At 37.5% G+C, this 14760-nt stretch overlaps 1 protein-coding gene across 2 annotated transcripts in view; it reads right to left on the bottom strand.

Moving 5' to 3' along the window:
- The window catches only part of LOC120770825, a 42244-nt gene that overhangs the window by 12934 nt on the left and 14550 nt on the right, over positions 1 to 14760 (bottom strand). Inside the window, exons 2-12 of one of the 2 annotated variants that reach the window (XM_040098410.1) lie at positions 13314 to 14434; positions 10988 to 11205; positions 9700 to 9845; positions 9160 to 9598; positions 6668 to 6805; positions 6030 to 6176; positions 5711 to 5839; positions 4387 to 4460; positions 401 to 501; positions 202 to 317; positions 14 to 122 (exon numbers count right to left, since the gene is read on the bottom strand). In XM_040098410.1, the coding sequence (XP_039954344.1) occupies positions 14 to 122; positions 202 to 317; positions 401 to 501; positions 4387 to 4460; positions 5711 to 5839; positions 6030 to 6176; positions 6668 to 6805; positions 9160 to 9598; positions 9700 to 9845; positions 10988 to 11205; positions 13314 to 14233 (2537 nt within the window). In that variant the 5' untranslated portion in view covers positions 14234 to 14434. Of the gene's footprint in view, positions 1 to 13; positions 123 to 201; positions 318 to 400; positions 502 to 4386; positions 4461 to 5710; positions 5840 to 6029; positions 6177 to 6667; positions 6806 to 9159; positions 9599 to 9699; positions 9846 to 10987; positions 11206 to 13313; positions 14435 to 14760 lie in introns of those variants that run through there. The other variant, XM_040098411.1, reaches the window with a different exon arrangement.

Raw genomic sequence — 14760 nt, 5'->3', positions numbered from 1 at the left:
CACATAAACTCACCTTGGATCTGGGCATTGCTCACACAATGGGCATTCACTTTCCGGTGGCCGCTGTCCGTAGAATTTAATTTCCTTTCCTACATATGGTATCTCGCTGTTGGGATCTTGCGCTGAAAATAAAAGCCACACAATGTTTATAGTCAATTTTTCCCGCCCTTTTGTTGGCATAAATCTGGTTAGCCAACTTACGCGCAATTTCAAAGTTGACCATAGTTGCATTCATTTCATTGCGTGCCACACAGTAGTAGTAGCCGAAGTCGTCTTTCCTCAAATTCGTTATCGTCAAACGCATTGTTGTCTTGAAGCTGGATGATTAGATAGACAGTTGAGCATTTTGCTTCACAATTCTTATTATTTATAATATATTATATAGACGTGAAATGAGTACCTGTCAGTGTATGTCTCGATTTGGTACTTATCGCCCGGATCTAGAGTTTTTCCATCGTAAGCACGCTCCCAATACTTTATTGCCTCAGGAAACGCCTCCACCTGTAACAGAAAAGTCACTTTACAAATAGTCGAAACATCCAAAGAATTTTATTTTTACTTTAAAAACACTAATTTTCTCCATGTTTTTTGAACTGTTGTCAAAATCACCTTTGTAAGCGAATAGCTTTCATTTTCTGCAGCTTGAAAAGTGGAAAGTAAAAATTTCGGATAACAAATGACATAAAGTTCTCACACTAAGGTTTGGATTCTAAGCCCCTGCCGCATATGTGACTAATTAAGTATTCACTGTCATAACATTAAACCAACCTTGACTCAAATGAGTATGAGCATCATTTACAGTTTTCAGCATCGCTTGCTTCATATCAAATAAGACATAGAGCAAATTCCAGGGGAATACTTTACTGCACAATTAATTTTATTTCTTGTAATAAATGTAAAACTGACAGCATCGATGGTTATGTGGCACCCCCCGACCATACCGCATAATAAGTCGAGACATCAACATGCGCCGACAAAAGGGTAACACTCGCAAGTGTCGAAAAATTAGACGAACATGACAACAATTGAAGGGAAAGCCGAGCTAGGGTTGACATAAGAAGAGTGAGTAATCCACGAGTTGAACTTGACAGGAGTCTTCTAGTGTATAGCAAAGAAATAATCAAAGCCAAGTGTTGCTTACATGCTTTGCTGTAGGCGGCCACCAGTTGAGTTGTGGGTGTCTGGAGTGGTTGCGACAATGCTATGACAATAAAGTAATAAGAGAATATTCAACCTTGTCACGATTAATTAAAATTTTAGCAGACATTCTGAAAGTGATGTAAATATGGGCGCCTCATTAAATGTATATTTAGCCACGGTGTATGTCATCCAAGAAATTTTCTGAGTAATTACCTGGCTAAGGTTGTGGATAAAGTGACTTTTCATTGACAAAGTTTTATATTATCAAAGGGAGATTAGACAGATAAGTATCGATTTGCCTGCTTTGCTTACAGCAAACCATTTATTTAGGTGACATAACCCTACGTCTAAAGACCTAACGTTGCAGGCTATCAAGGGTCTTACAGTAAATACACAACGATATACATAAGTGTATTTTATATATGGTAAGTAAAAGGCTCTATATACATCTATGTATGCACAACCATTATTGTTGCACCCTTTACTTTGTGCCTAATACACTGGTTTGGTATGTGAGCTGTCGGCTGTGAAATCATTACTCTCTCGTCTTAATTCCACCTCTATCATTCTGTTTTATGCTTGCTCAAGTTGTCAACTTTTCTACACGTATTTATAAGGCTTGTTGTTGTTGCTGTTGCTATTTTGATGCTGTCATTATGGCTATTAACCTTTCTTGTTAAGTGTGCTGGTAAATTGGCTGCATCACTTAGCAAAGTGGAGACATGCGTTTGTTTACTTTTTGTGAGCTTTCGCTCGTCTTTCACAAACATTTTAGATGATTTTGGATGGGGAAAAGTGCAGACTTTCATTCGCATTTAATTGCAAAGCTGCACTCGCAAGGTGCGGAGGTTATGTAAGAGATTTATTTGTATAATGAAGAACGAATCGAGATTAGTGAACTCACTTAAAAAATTAGGTTAATTAAAAATCAAGAAATTTTTTTGATGAGGGTGCTGGAGCAAACATCGGATCGACGCAAATATATTTTTCTATAGAATATTTGCTTGTAAGATTAAATCAAAACCATTCTTAGAGCTTCTCATAACAAATTTAAAATATAACATTTTGTTCTTATAAGAATACTCGCAGCTTTAGGTAAAGCATATATTGGATAGTCGAAAAACTATTTTCGTATTTCTAATCAAACTTCAACTTATTTTTTTTATATTCATAATGAAATTTAATGATCCCAATATGTAGCATTTTCGTCTGCCACCTTTTGCCATTTTTCCGCCATAGACGTTATTCCATCAGTGTAAACCGATATTTCGAAATTTCCAGAACGCAAGCGAGCGTTGTGCTCCACGAACTGATACAGCATCGTCTACGTAAACTTCACAAATTTCATTGGTATTCAAAATATAGCGAAGATCTACATTATTTTCACACATTTTTGAAGAGCTGTAAATTTTTTTCAAATTACCCGAATTTAATTTCGGTTAAATGAAGCTTAAAATCTCTCCTTTCCAACACTATATGACACAATTTGATTGGTAGTATTGGAGATATACGACTTCAACATCTTTTGACAAAATACGAAAAGAGTTTTTCGACTACAAAGCTATTGACAATTATCCTCAAACGTCCATCCACCACAAGTAATGATCATAAAATCGCAAAAGTTAAAGAACCGGAGCTTTAAAATCGTCGTTTTAGTAGTAGAGATAGAGCAGAGAATCTCCACAACTCTTATTGATCGACTCAACATATTTTGGCTAATGTTTCGGGTATGAAATGTGTCAGTGTAAGTTGGCTGAGAACCATATATGCATTAAACAGATCATTACTGGAGACGAAACATAGTTTGATGAAGACGACCTCAACACTGTCCAACAACCTGCCGAAACCGAAGAAATCGAAATTCGCTGAAGGCACTGAATGTCATCCTACCCGAGACTTAAAACAAGTTTAAGAGAAATTAACATGCTTGTAATAAATTTTAAATCGAAAATTAAGACTTTTGTAAAATAAGTAAAAATGCAGTTTTTTCAGTCCGAGTCAAATTTGATCAGGTGGTAAGTTCGAGCCTAATAAAATAGAATATTTCGCCAAAAGCAAATACATATATTCTTTTTACTAAAAGTAAGTTTATATGCATATTTTCACAAGTTCCTACGTGGAACACAAGGCCTCACATAGAAACCAATATAAACAAAGAAACCAATAAATCCGACAAATTAAGCAAACAAATGTCATACCTACAAAGTATAGCATAATAATAGTATATAAACAAAGCAACAAATTAAACGAAAAACACACAACTCCCACAAAATCCACCACAATTATTTTATAATAACCGCAAAAGCACCAGCTTCGGCCAAAACTAATCAAATAGCAATCAGTTGCCAAAAAAGTAGCGCTAATGTGCTGAAGCCAACCGAATTTCATATTTATATTTGCGCTGTAAATTAGCACTAGACTCAACCGTAAATGCGGAATTAGTTTGTAGTTCAAGCGTAATTATGTATGGACAGACAACAGATATTAGTTGGAGGGTAAATAATGCATAATTTAACATTTGTTGTTATTGCTAGAACAATTTCCCTTGTTTATTTTAACATTATTTTCATTTAGCAAAGTTTTTGCTCGCCTCGTTACAATCTAAATGAGCTACTTTTTTTGCTTCCTAGTTTTTATACGTAGTTTGGCATAAATGTGAAATAAAATTGAAATAAAATACAAATTAAGTTTGTACCTATTATACTATATAACAATTAAGGGATTACATAGAAACAAAATTAATACCACTTTATGAGTTTTTGGTTCGGAATTAAACCGATGTGAATTTAAAGTGCATTAGGGAATTTAATTCATAGCTTACACATAAGCATTAATATGAAGAGAAATGAGAAGCATTGAGGGATTTAATGCGTCGATAATGGCAGTCCCCAAGGAAAAAATTAGCTTCATTTGCAAGTAAAAAATTATAAAAAAAAAATTGAATGGTAAAAAAAACTATATTTGACTAGATTGTACAGCTTAGTATCGGGGCACTATTTTCCTTGTTGCTGGCCAGCTGTTCAGGTTTTAGCTAAAACTCCACCAACATTCCCAAACTTTATAACGTTCTTGTGTATTGAACCCTATAGTATTATAAAATGAAAAGCAGTGCAGTTTTCTTTGCTCTTTTCCTTTTCCCGCTTCTGACCCCAAATTTTCCAGCATGCGACTCATATTTCATTCTGTTTATGGCAAAATATTTATTTTCTAGAAAGTGTTAATATTTTTCTACATTGTCGTACTCACCATGCATTCGAGCATTGCACTCTGTCCGTACTCAGCATAAATCATTTGACGGTACACGGCAATCATTGGCGAAACTGTAAATGGAAAGTGTGTAGAAAGCAAAGATGGAATTTATATTTTAGTTAAATAGATTCATGCACAGCACGTATTTATGTATATGTATGTATATAAACAGGAAAATGAAGAATATTCGTTGAAATTTATGGCAAAAAATGAAACGCTTGGAAAATATGGAATTTTTTTAAACGGTTTTACTTTTTCCATAGATTGCATTTTTCGCACCGTTATTTATGCTTTTTACTAGTAATTTATTTTATATTTGAATTTTACATGAATAGGTGTTAGTGTGGTCATTTAATTGCTACAATTTACTATTTTTTATCTAATCAAATTTGACCCGGACTTAAAAACAAAAAACATTTTCAGGCATTGTACAAATCTTAATTGTCGACTTCTAAATAGGCTGCTGAACAAGCATGCCAATGCTTAATTGAAATTTTCATACACTGGCTATAAACCTCAGCGGGCTTATAAACAGTTCGGTTTATTTTTGGAGCGCCATTCGCTTGATTTTTGAACAGTTTCGATGCCGTATTCATAAACCCACGTCTCGCCTCTAGTAGTAATGTGTTTGATGAATGTAGGGTCCTCAGTTACGTTGTCAAGCATCCCTTTTCCGACCTATACCCGGCGTTGTTTTTCCAAAAATTCTGGTATTTGGATATAATTGACACATTTCATGCCCAAAACATTCATCAAAATGTGTTAAGCGATCAATAAGCGATGTAGAGATCTGGATTACCGGAACAAATTCAATCAGATGGTCTGTACCACCAATAATTAACTTAATTGCTGTTAATTCCAAATGAAGCAAGAAACCCCTATAGAGAATTCCTGATATATTGTGAGTCCCAATCATTGATTAAAAAAACTATGAATTTACGGTAATAAATGACTTTCTTTGCTGGGCGTCACACCCTACTTTCTACTTTGCATGGTTTACTGTACAAATAGTTTTGAATTTTTTACAACCAACGCTATAAGTGAATGATAAAATATGTCTATTAAGCTTTTTAGCTTTTAATGCGCTCATTTAGGGAACTTTAACTTATTAACTTGAATTAATTAACATAAAATTTTAAATGCGAATTGGTTGCCATTAATATGGTTCATAAAAACTTCATTTTAACTTCAATTATCGCGCATTAAAAATATATCCGCTTTTTTGAGTCAACTAAAATATACTGCTAATTAACTGTTCATAAAAGTTAAAATTTCCATAAGTTCTCACTAGAATTTGCTTACCACCCAAAACTCTACTTACAGTGAACCTGAATGAGGAAGGTGGCATTCGCGACTGGCACCAGACCGTTATCTGCATAGCACGTGTAGGCAGCCATTTGATGTCGGGTAATGTTCGTGAATTTCAAGTAAGGCCCGCTAACCGACGACACTGAAATGGACAACGATGAAATACTTGGCATTAAAGCACTATCTCTATAATACTGGGATGGGTATACTATATATAGAATAAGTACATGTAATGCGGTTAACTGTTGACCAGCGGCAATTTCGCGTAAATCGCCAATTAAAATAGGCTTTTCTACGATAATGAAAGCGTTTATAAACTCGATTATACTTACTTTCGATGCCGTTAATGTTAATTGTGCGTCCGTCATCGCGTCGCCACTCAACATGCGGCATCGGATTGCCACTGGCGGCGCAGCTCAGATTCAAAGTCTTGCCCTCCTCGACGATTACGAAGCGTTCTATGTGCGGCGTATTCAAGTCTGCAATGGCAAGATGAATTTCTAATATAATATCAAATGGACTTCTTTGATAATTAAGTAGCTTAAGAGCTATTGTGCACTTGTTTACCGCAAATATTGAGGCGATTAATTAATTGACACAAAATGTGTTATATATGTATACAAAATTATATAGCGGCCTACTTAATATGTCAACGATCGCAATGTTGCGATTGCAAAGTGACGTCTTAAAGGACAACATAATTGTTATGACTGACTTTGTGAGTGTTGTGTGTGTGTGCGAAAGACAAAGAATCGATTACGCTTTGAAATAGTTAGTAATCATTGAATGTAAGTATAATCAGCTACTTATTACTTGCAAATGCATCATTGTGTGTAATTTGTAATTGGATCGGCAGGAAGTTTTTTCTATAAGAGGTTACTGGTGTACCTATGCATACATATATAGAAGCTTCGCAAACTCACAAACTGTGCCAAGAGTTGAATAATAAGAATAATGTACAAATATTCACCCGCAATTGATGGTGGAATGAGTAAGTCATTGGAGAAACTGCCATTTAATAACTGTACTTTCCAAGCGTTAATTCCTGGTATTCCGGGCGTTCCATCCTTTCCGGATTTTCCTGGCCGACCACGGGGTCCAGCAATACCTGCGGATTTAAATAAATATTTATTTTTTTATTAAAAAGAAAAGCTGAAAAGATAGTAAATTTATTTGATTTTCAAAACATAAGACGATTAGATTAAGTTTGGTTAAGTCGGAGGGTTGAACCTTTTGATGGATTTTACTTGGACAGCTGTGAGCGTTTGTCTTTAATGATATAAAATCTTTTAAAAATGGATCACCAGATTCACATAGATCGACGAAGTGTTTCTAGCTTTCCACAAAGGTGTACAAGGTTTGTCCAGTAAGTAATAGGTCAGAGTCGATTTGAAAACATTTAATGAAGCAATCGTTACAATTCTTTAAAAATTTTCAAAATTCCCTTTTGCGTCGATGCAGCGCTGCCGGCGCGGTTTTCAAGCTTTGTAGGCGTCACTGAAGGCATTCTCAGGAATAGCCATAAGAGCCGAGGTGCATGCTACTTGGATCCCTTCTGTTGTCTCAAAAGAAAAGGAAGATTGCCTCTTTGTCTCGGGATCATACTCAAAGATCCATGACTCGTCACCTGGGATTGCGTTATTCGAAAATTGGGGATCACTTTCAATGAGAACTTTTGGGACCATCATGCTCAAGTACTCCGTCACAAAGTCATGAACCACAGCTTTTGATTAATTTAACATCTGGGCAATTAAATGAATACTTAGGACGGTCTGAGTTCAAAACTTGTCGAAGTCGCAGGCAGCACGGTCTGTATCAGCGACATCTTCCCGGCCCTCCAAAAATGCCTGGCGCCACCGAAACACACCACTTATTGCTAAAGCAACACCTGGGCAAGCCTGCTTGATCTTATCAAACGTCTCTGTCATAGATATACCGAGTTTCACACACAATTTAATCGCGTACCTCTGCTCTATCGAACTCTGCATTTTCGTCTTGCACCACTCACAGAAATACATCGGGCGAAAATGTTTGTCCTGACTCTCCAGGTCGGAGACAATTTACCAGCCACTCTTTTGTTAGCCAGGAACGTCCTCTACCGAACTCAGTCAGTGCACGCATGCTCCGAAATACAAACGCGGTGGAAGAAAATCGGTCCTATTATTATAGTTTCTGAACAAACCCTGTACATACCGAAATATTTAATCGCAGTCTGGAAAAACTGGACAATAGAGGAGAAAGTGACAAGAACATTCCACCTCATCTACTCCATACAGCTTGGGCAAAAATAAAACCAGTCATTGCGGCAAGATTGATTTAAGACAAAGTAGTTCAGAGCACCTCTTACGGTTCAGAACACATTGCCCAAGGTGTTTAACTGGATTTAATCCTTTTATATTGCTACAAATTAAATTGTATGAAGAATGAGAATTCAATATTAGGTAAACATTTTCAGCACTGTTTCCCTGTTGAATAAGTCATTTTCGTATAACATTTTTCATAAAAAAACCACCTTGTTAAGCACTTCAAAATTCAAATAAGAATAGATGAACAGCGTCTGTAAACCTTTAATTCAAATTACAATTTCCATTCACTCTCCATCTATTTCTTTTTCGGTAACATATTTTTAGTAGCCATCAACACTTCTTAGGATTGGAAAGAAACTTTCGGTCACGTTCTCAAAACTTTTACTGCAACAAATCAGAGCTGCAGATGAACGAAACGAGGAAATTGCTAAACAAGGAACAAATAAATGCAAACACAAACACAAACTGCTCACAAAAGCAAATAAAAGGGATAAACAAAAGGCACTAGTAAGGAGCAATAAACGAACTCACTATATACCAAGCACATAAGTGTACAACAAGGACAAAGAAACAAAAACTTATATTGCAGAATATGCAAGGCGACGGAAATAAATTAGGGCAAAGTAAGAAAAATAGAACAGAGGAAGTGCCTTAAATCGCACCCCAAGGAAGTAGCCACTTCAAATACTGGAGGACTCTAAATCTATGCAACACCCGGCAATAATTCTAAACAAATAACCGAAAAAGTAATTTTAGTTAGGACCAAAGTCGAGTACCAGTGCGAGTGAGGCATTTGGTCTGCCAATACCTTATTATTCGTTTGTATGGAAATGTGTAAATACTCGACGAAAGTTCGGCGCAAGTTGCAAAATCATGAGATGGACTCACCTCGCTGGCGTACTTGTGAAATGGTAACAGATTTTGTTGTTTTAGCTGTGACTGAATCAGAATGATAAGCAAATCAAATGAAAATCGTAAGTGCAGATGAAAGCTCGAAATGAAAACTCGACAATTCGAAGGAAAGTTGCAGCGAATACAGATTTATGTATGTACTTTAGAGGTCTTATCATTTCAGAAGGAATTGTATTACAAATATCTCGAACTTTAGGTGTGTACAGTGTACAGTTAAAAACTGCTTGCTAACCTTTATACATACCTTTCAATCCTCTCTCTCCTTGTGGTCCCTGAGCTCCTTTCGGTCCGGGTGCACCATCTTTGCCGTCCTTGCCATTTAGACCATCTCGCCCATCCAAGCCGGGTAGACCATCTTTGCCAGGTATGCCGTCGGCACCAGCACGTCCAGGTACACCATCTAAGCCAGGCTCACCTGGCACACCATCACGTCCGTCGAGACCAGCACGACCGGGTATGCCAATATCACCTTTAGGTCCACGTGGCCCGATCGGGCCATTAGCACCATCGACTCCTCTTGGCCCTGGTAGTCCAACATCACCGCGATTGCCCTTCGGTCCAGGAATTCCGGGCAATCCCGGTGGTCCTGTTGTCCCTTTGGGACCCACTGGACCCGGGGGACCTTGAGGCGCAGGAGGACAATAGTCTTGGGTGCCCTTGCAGAAACCAGTTATGATTTTTTCCTAATGAATGATAAATTTACAGAATTATTTTCCTGCTATGAGTCAAAATTATCTCTGTATTTAAAAAAAAAATAAACATTCACCTTTTAACTGTTACTTACCGGCACTCGGCAGTAGGTATTTAAGTAAATCCACTCGTCACCGCCGGGCGCAGCTCCTTTCAGTCCTGTACGTTTGCGTATTTCCTTATCCTGCTCTTCCAGCACTTTGCGGTGATCCGGGTTGAAAAATTCGATAAAAGGATCAGCTAAAGACATAAAATCAAACCAATAAGTGAGCTCAATGAGACTGCAAAGCAAGTAAGCGTGTTGCAACAGCATTCAGTGGTACCGAAAGCAAAAAGGTGTAAATGGAAAAGCACAGGCATCAAACCACACTCACGGCAGCGAAGGAGCCGAACTGCCAAAGTGTATGTGTTAAAGCACCGGATGGACAAGAAATCAGAGAAATGAAGCTGCAAAACAGAGCTCAGCAATAAATTTGCGAACTGAAAATCAGCTCCAGTCTGATGATATTGAATATTTCAAGCACTCATTGACACAGTATTATTGCTGAGCGGATGATTTCGATGCCAAGAAGATTAATGAGTTTCCCCTTCAGAAAATCACAGTCATTCAGTTCAACTATTTATTGGCGATGGAAATATATTCAGTTTGCTTTACGGGTACGCAAAGTTGAGTAAAATTGAACTGATAAGGAGTCTTTACAGTAAATTTCATACCTACACACGTAATCAAGCAATGAAGTCAAAGAAGTATTATGGATCATGTTTCTGTAAATATACTACTATATTATTATATTATATTTTAATATTTTTTTTTTAAATCCTGAGGCTTTTAAACTGAATGCGATGTGTGTTTTACACCACTCACGTAGCTGAAGGAATTGTACAACATTGCGTATACGTAACTTGTATGAGAATAAAAGAAAGCATACTGTTAACTGTATACTTCAAACTTATACCTTAGATTATTTCTTACCGACATCATAAATTAACACATACATAAACTGAAGAAGCCACGTGCCAAACGCTTGCAGAGGATTCGAGCTCAGAGCAAGGATTTTGCAGTAGGACAGTTTATAAAATTTCAAATTAAATTGGAGCATTTGACCTTAGATATATGCATTTAATATGAATAATAAATGTATATTTTAGACCTTATTAAATTTTTTCATAGAAAGTAAAAACAAACAGTAGCACACAAAAAATTTTGTTAAGTAAATAACTCTACCCAGAAAAATAACCATAAACAAAAGGCAAAGGTAGAGCAAGCGTGAAATAAAATAAATAAATAACATTTTTCATTTGCCTAGCGCATCATTATCAACACTTTGATTCCCCTGGGCGCCTAACGACCCCAGCAAAATCTTTCGCAACGCAGAACTTACATTGCATAGCCGCCGGCGACGATGTAATATCACGACGTACTCTTCTTGCCACACGACTCGCACTGCCCTGCACCGCCGCGCTTTCTGCGGCATTCGCGGTTGTTGGGGTGTCTACAACGTGTCTGACAGGTCCAACATATTTGCGCTCATTTCTCACCAGCGTTCCATCGTCAGCCAGCATCGTTGCTGTCTTTTCTTCTGCCGTCGCTCGAATCGTGCTGCAAAGGGAAATGATAAAAAGGTTAAATAAAACAAAATTATATCGAAACATTTAAAGCGTTTTTTTAGATGTTGAAGTAGTCCAGTAAAAGTCGCCGCTATGTATGGTGTGAAAAATTATGGGCATGGGAAAATGGCATTTTCTTTTTTTTTTCCAATACAAAGTAAGTACTTTGGAAACCTGCAGAGAAATTAATTGAAATTTCGAAAATCCAAATTGTTCAAATATTTTAATTATTCCAGACAACGTAAATATAATGAAAATTCAGGATATGATTTGGATACGTTCAACCTTAATTTCAGTCAAAACGTATTTACAAACCAATTTTATATTGATTTTCAATTTTCTTGTCTTTTACTTGCTTCTTTGTCCTAAGCCTTGACCTATACTTGAAAATTATTTTCTAATCCCTCTATCATCTACTTTAACCACTTTATTTAACTTCCTTCATAAGCTGCATTCTGGAAATTACTTGCTCTTTCAAATACCATTCCAGCAGTTGCTTCAGATTCGAAGTATTCAATTTAAAATTCCAACTAATTTATTCAAAAACACTTGCTGCCATAAATATTCAATTTAATGCAAATCAGCGTTTGCTGCTCGCGAGACTTCGCCCATCGCCGCTAGTAATAACGTCGGTATCAATGTTGAAGTTAGAGAAGCGCGTGACTGCTTTAGCTGTATGTGGCAAGCTGTAAGCTGCGTGTAAAGCAAATATTGCGTCATTCATTTGTCATAAAATGTGGGTGAGCGGTTTGGCCTTGAACTTGGCATATTCCAAGACTATTGACTATTTTTAGTTATATGTACATATGGGGTCGTCTCTAACTCTCAGATTGGAACGGGGTTGTGACCAGGGCACCAACACCTTGGCATATTGGAATACGCCTGAACAAAATTTACAAATCGTTAAACTTAATTAAGAAAAACACGTTCTGCAAAGAACGGCCTACTGTGCGTAATATTCGCAACAACATCACCCATCTTGAGGACCAGCATTTATTATTGGATAATATTCGACCGTATATACATACATATACTTTTTCTGGCTCAATGGGTATGTAAACAAGCAAAACTGCCGCATGAGGGGCGATGAGCTACCTGAAGAGATTCAGGAGGCCATATCATCCATAAAACAAAAACGGTTTGGTGTGCTTGTATTTTTTCTTTAAAAAAGTAGGAAACCTCGAAGTAGATCACCCTTTATATAAAAAACCATGCCTGGAACATTAAAACTGCATACCATATATACCATAAGACTGCAAATAATATTTGAGCAACATTTTTTCATTTCACTGATTAATTCATAAACTTAGATATGAAACAAAAATTCAAAAATCCTATAGTTTTTAACGGGTTTTTCCATAAGAGCGCTGCACAAACGGTTTGGGATATCAATGAAATTGTTTATTGCCGTGAAAGTACATTTGATGCCATTATGTGTGGAACTCCATTTGTTGCAATGCAATGAAAAAACAACTTTTGGAAAAAAGCATTTAAAGATAAATTAGAAACAGTGGAGATAAAGATTACTTCTACTTATACAAGTATGGTTTGATTTTTATTAGAAATATGCAAAAAATAAATAAATTTTTTATAAGTACAGACAGACACTAGTAGCTTGCAAACAAAAACTCCAGCCGAAATTGCTTTTCTGATAGCTATTTTTGCTATAGTTATCTTACTATCCAAGAACTGACGTCACACTAGGGAGCTAAAAGCCTCCAAGGAAATGTTTTGTAACTTTTTATAGCACACGAAACAAAGCAGGCTTCCTCGTCAGTCAGTCCTTTTACCAGCATTACTTTCTCATTTGCCACCCACAATATTGATAGGTTTTTAATAAGCCATTAGCAGTCCCAACGGACAACCAACGTCACCATTGATGCAGCACCTGCCACGGGTAAAAATCAAATTAGTCACGCTCAAATATCTCCCATGAACTGACCGGCAGATACATGAAACACCACAGCTGGTGCCCGCTGGTGCCTGCCCTAAGTAGGCAATTGTTGAGTGTGGCAAATGCAATTAATCATCGCCTGAAGAATGAACTCACCAGGGCAACGATGAGCGTTAAATTCAGTGGTGTTCCAGTTCACTACTTACCGTTGCTGGTAGCTATGGATCGGCTCAGCTGCACCAAACACGACATTGTGGCCGCTTGTTGGCTGCTCCTTTCGTTTGCTCTCCCGCTGGTCCAGTACTTGCGACACTATGCCGCGCAGCACATGCTCCGATGCCAGTAATTCTCGTTGAAATTGCTCCCGGAATACAGCCAAATTTAAATGCGCATCTGTCGGCGTCATCGCCATCGGCATTTTGCTATTGATTCTCGCGCTTTTGTTGCTGGCGACGGAGTGCACATGCGAGTAGAAAAGTACTGACAGAGTGCCCACGGCCAGAGCGAGGGTACCTAGGCACATATACACCGCATACAATGACGTAGGTGACGTCGCATTTGGCATTGAAGGCGTGGGCGGGTTAAACTTGGGTGTGAACGTAGACGCGGCCGTCGATGCAGAGCTCCATAAACTTTTATTCGCAGAATCGCATTCACAGCGACAGCCATAGTGGGACGTAGAAAACGCAGAGGCCTTCGAATGTTTCTGACGGCATTCACCATTTGAAAGCGCGTGTTGGCATTTTTTACATCTCGCCGTCGATTGCGAATCCTCTGCCACTGGCTTTGTTGCAATTTTGGTTTTCGCAGCGGCTGTTATGGTCGTGCTGTCGACTACAAAATTGAGCAACATATCATCAATGAGATTGGCCGTCGAACTGGACGTCGAGCTAGCCGCCGATGCTGTTGCATCAACTGACGGTTGTGTTGTGGGTATTGTCGTCTCTGCTTTCATCTCTGCCTCCGCCTGTGTTCCACCTTCCGGCATTGTTAGACCGCCACCGTGTATAGTATCTGCCCCGTCGTCAGCAACTTTGGTAACAACAGCTGCCGCCGCGCGCTTTTTGTTCTCCTTTTTGCGCCTTTTGGACGCCTGCCCATTCATTTGATTTATTGCCAGAAACATTTTCGCGAACTAAATTCCTTTTCCAGTTTCGATACAATTCGTTCAATTTTTATTGTAATGTTTATGTTGTTGTTTTATGGCTTGGCTTGGCTTTAGAAAGTGTATTGTTGCCGCAGTTTAACTTTGTGGCACTTTTTCAGTCTCGTTTTGATTTGCTTTTGTGAAGCGATCGGTGAAAGAAGTTTTGCAACGGTAAATAAACTGAAAATAATTAGAATTAATTTTAGTAAAAATATCTAAAATTCATTTCAAATTACTTTGTTGGCATGCATTATATAATTATATAGCTACTTAAACTAATTAAATTTATTTAGAAAAATAAAAATTATAATATTATTTGTAATATTCATCAACAATGAAATGTCTATATAATTTAAGGGGTTATTTCTAGTTGCAATCCTGTCGAAGCACGTTTTTGGGAGTTTTCTTTAACACACACAACACGTCAGTGCTTTTCCAGGATTGTTCATGTGAAAAATTTTAAGGATCCCCGAAAAATAATGTCTGGCGATGAGAAATAAATGTTT

Source organism: Bactrocera tryoni, chromosome 3 (genome assembly GCF_016617805.1).
Source record: "Bactrocera tryoni isolate S06 chromosome 3, CSIRO_BtryS06_freeze2, whole genome shotgun sequence".
NCBI lineage: Eukaryota > Metazoa > Arthropoda > Insecta > Diptera > Tephritidae > Bactrocera > Bactrocera tryoni.
The sequence above is the reverse complement of the archived record's forward strand: the minus strand, read 5'-3'. Positions and strand labels throughout refer to the sequence as shown.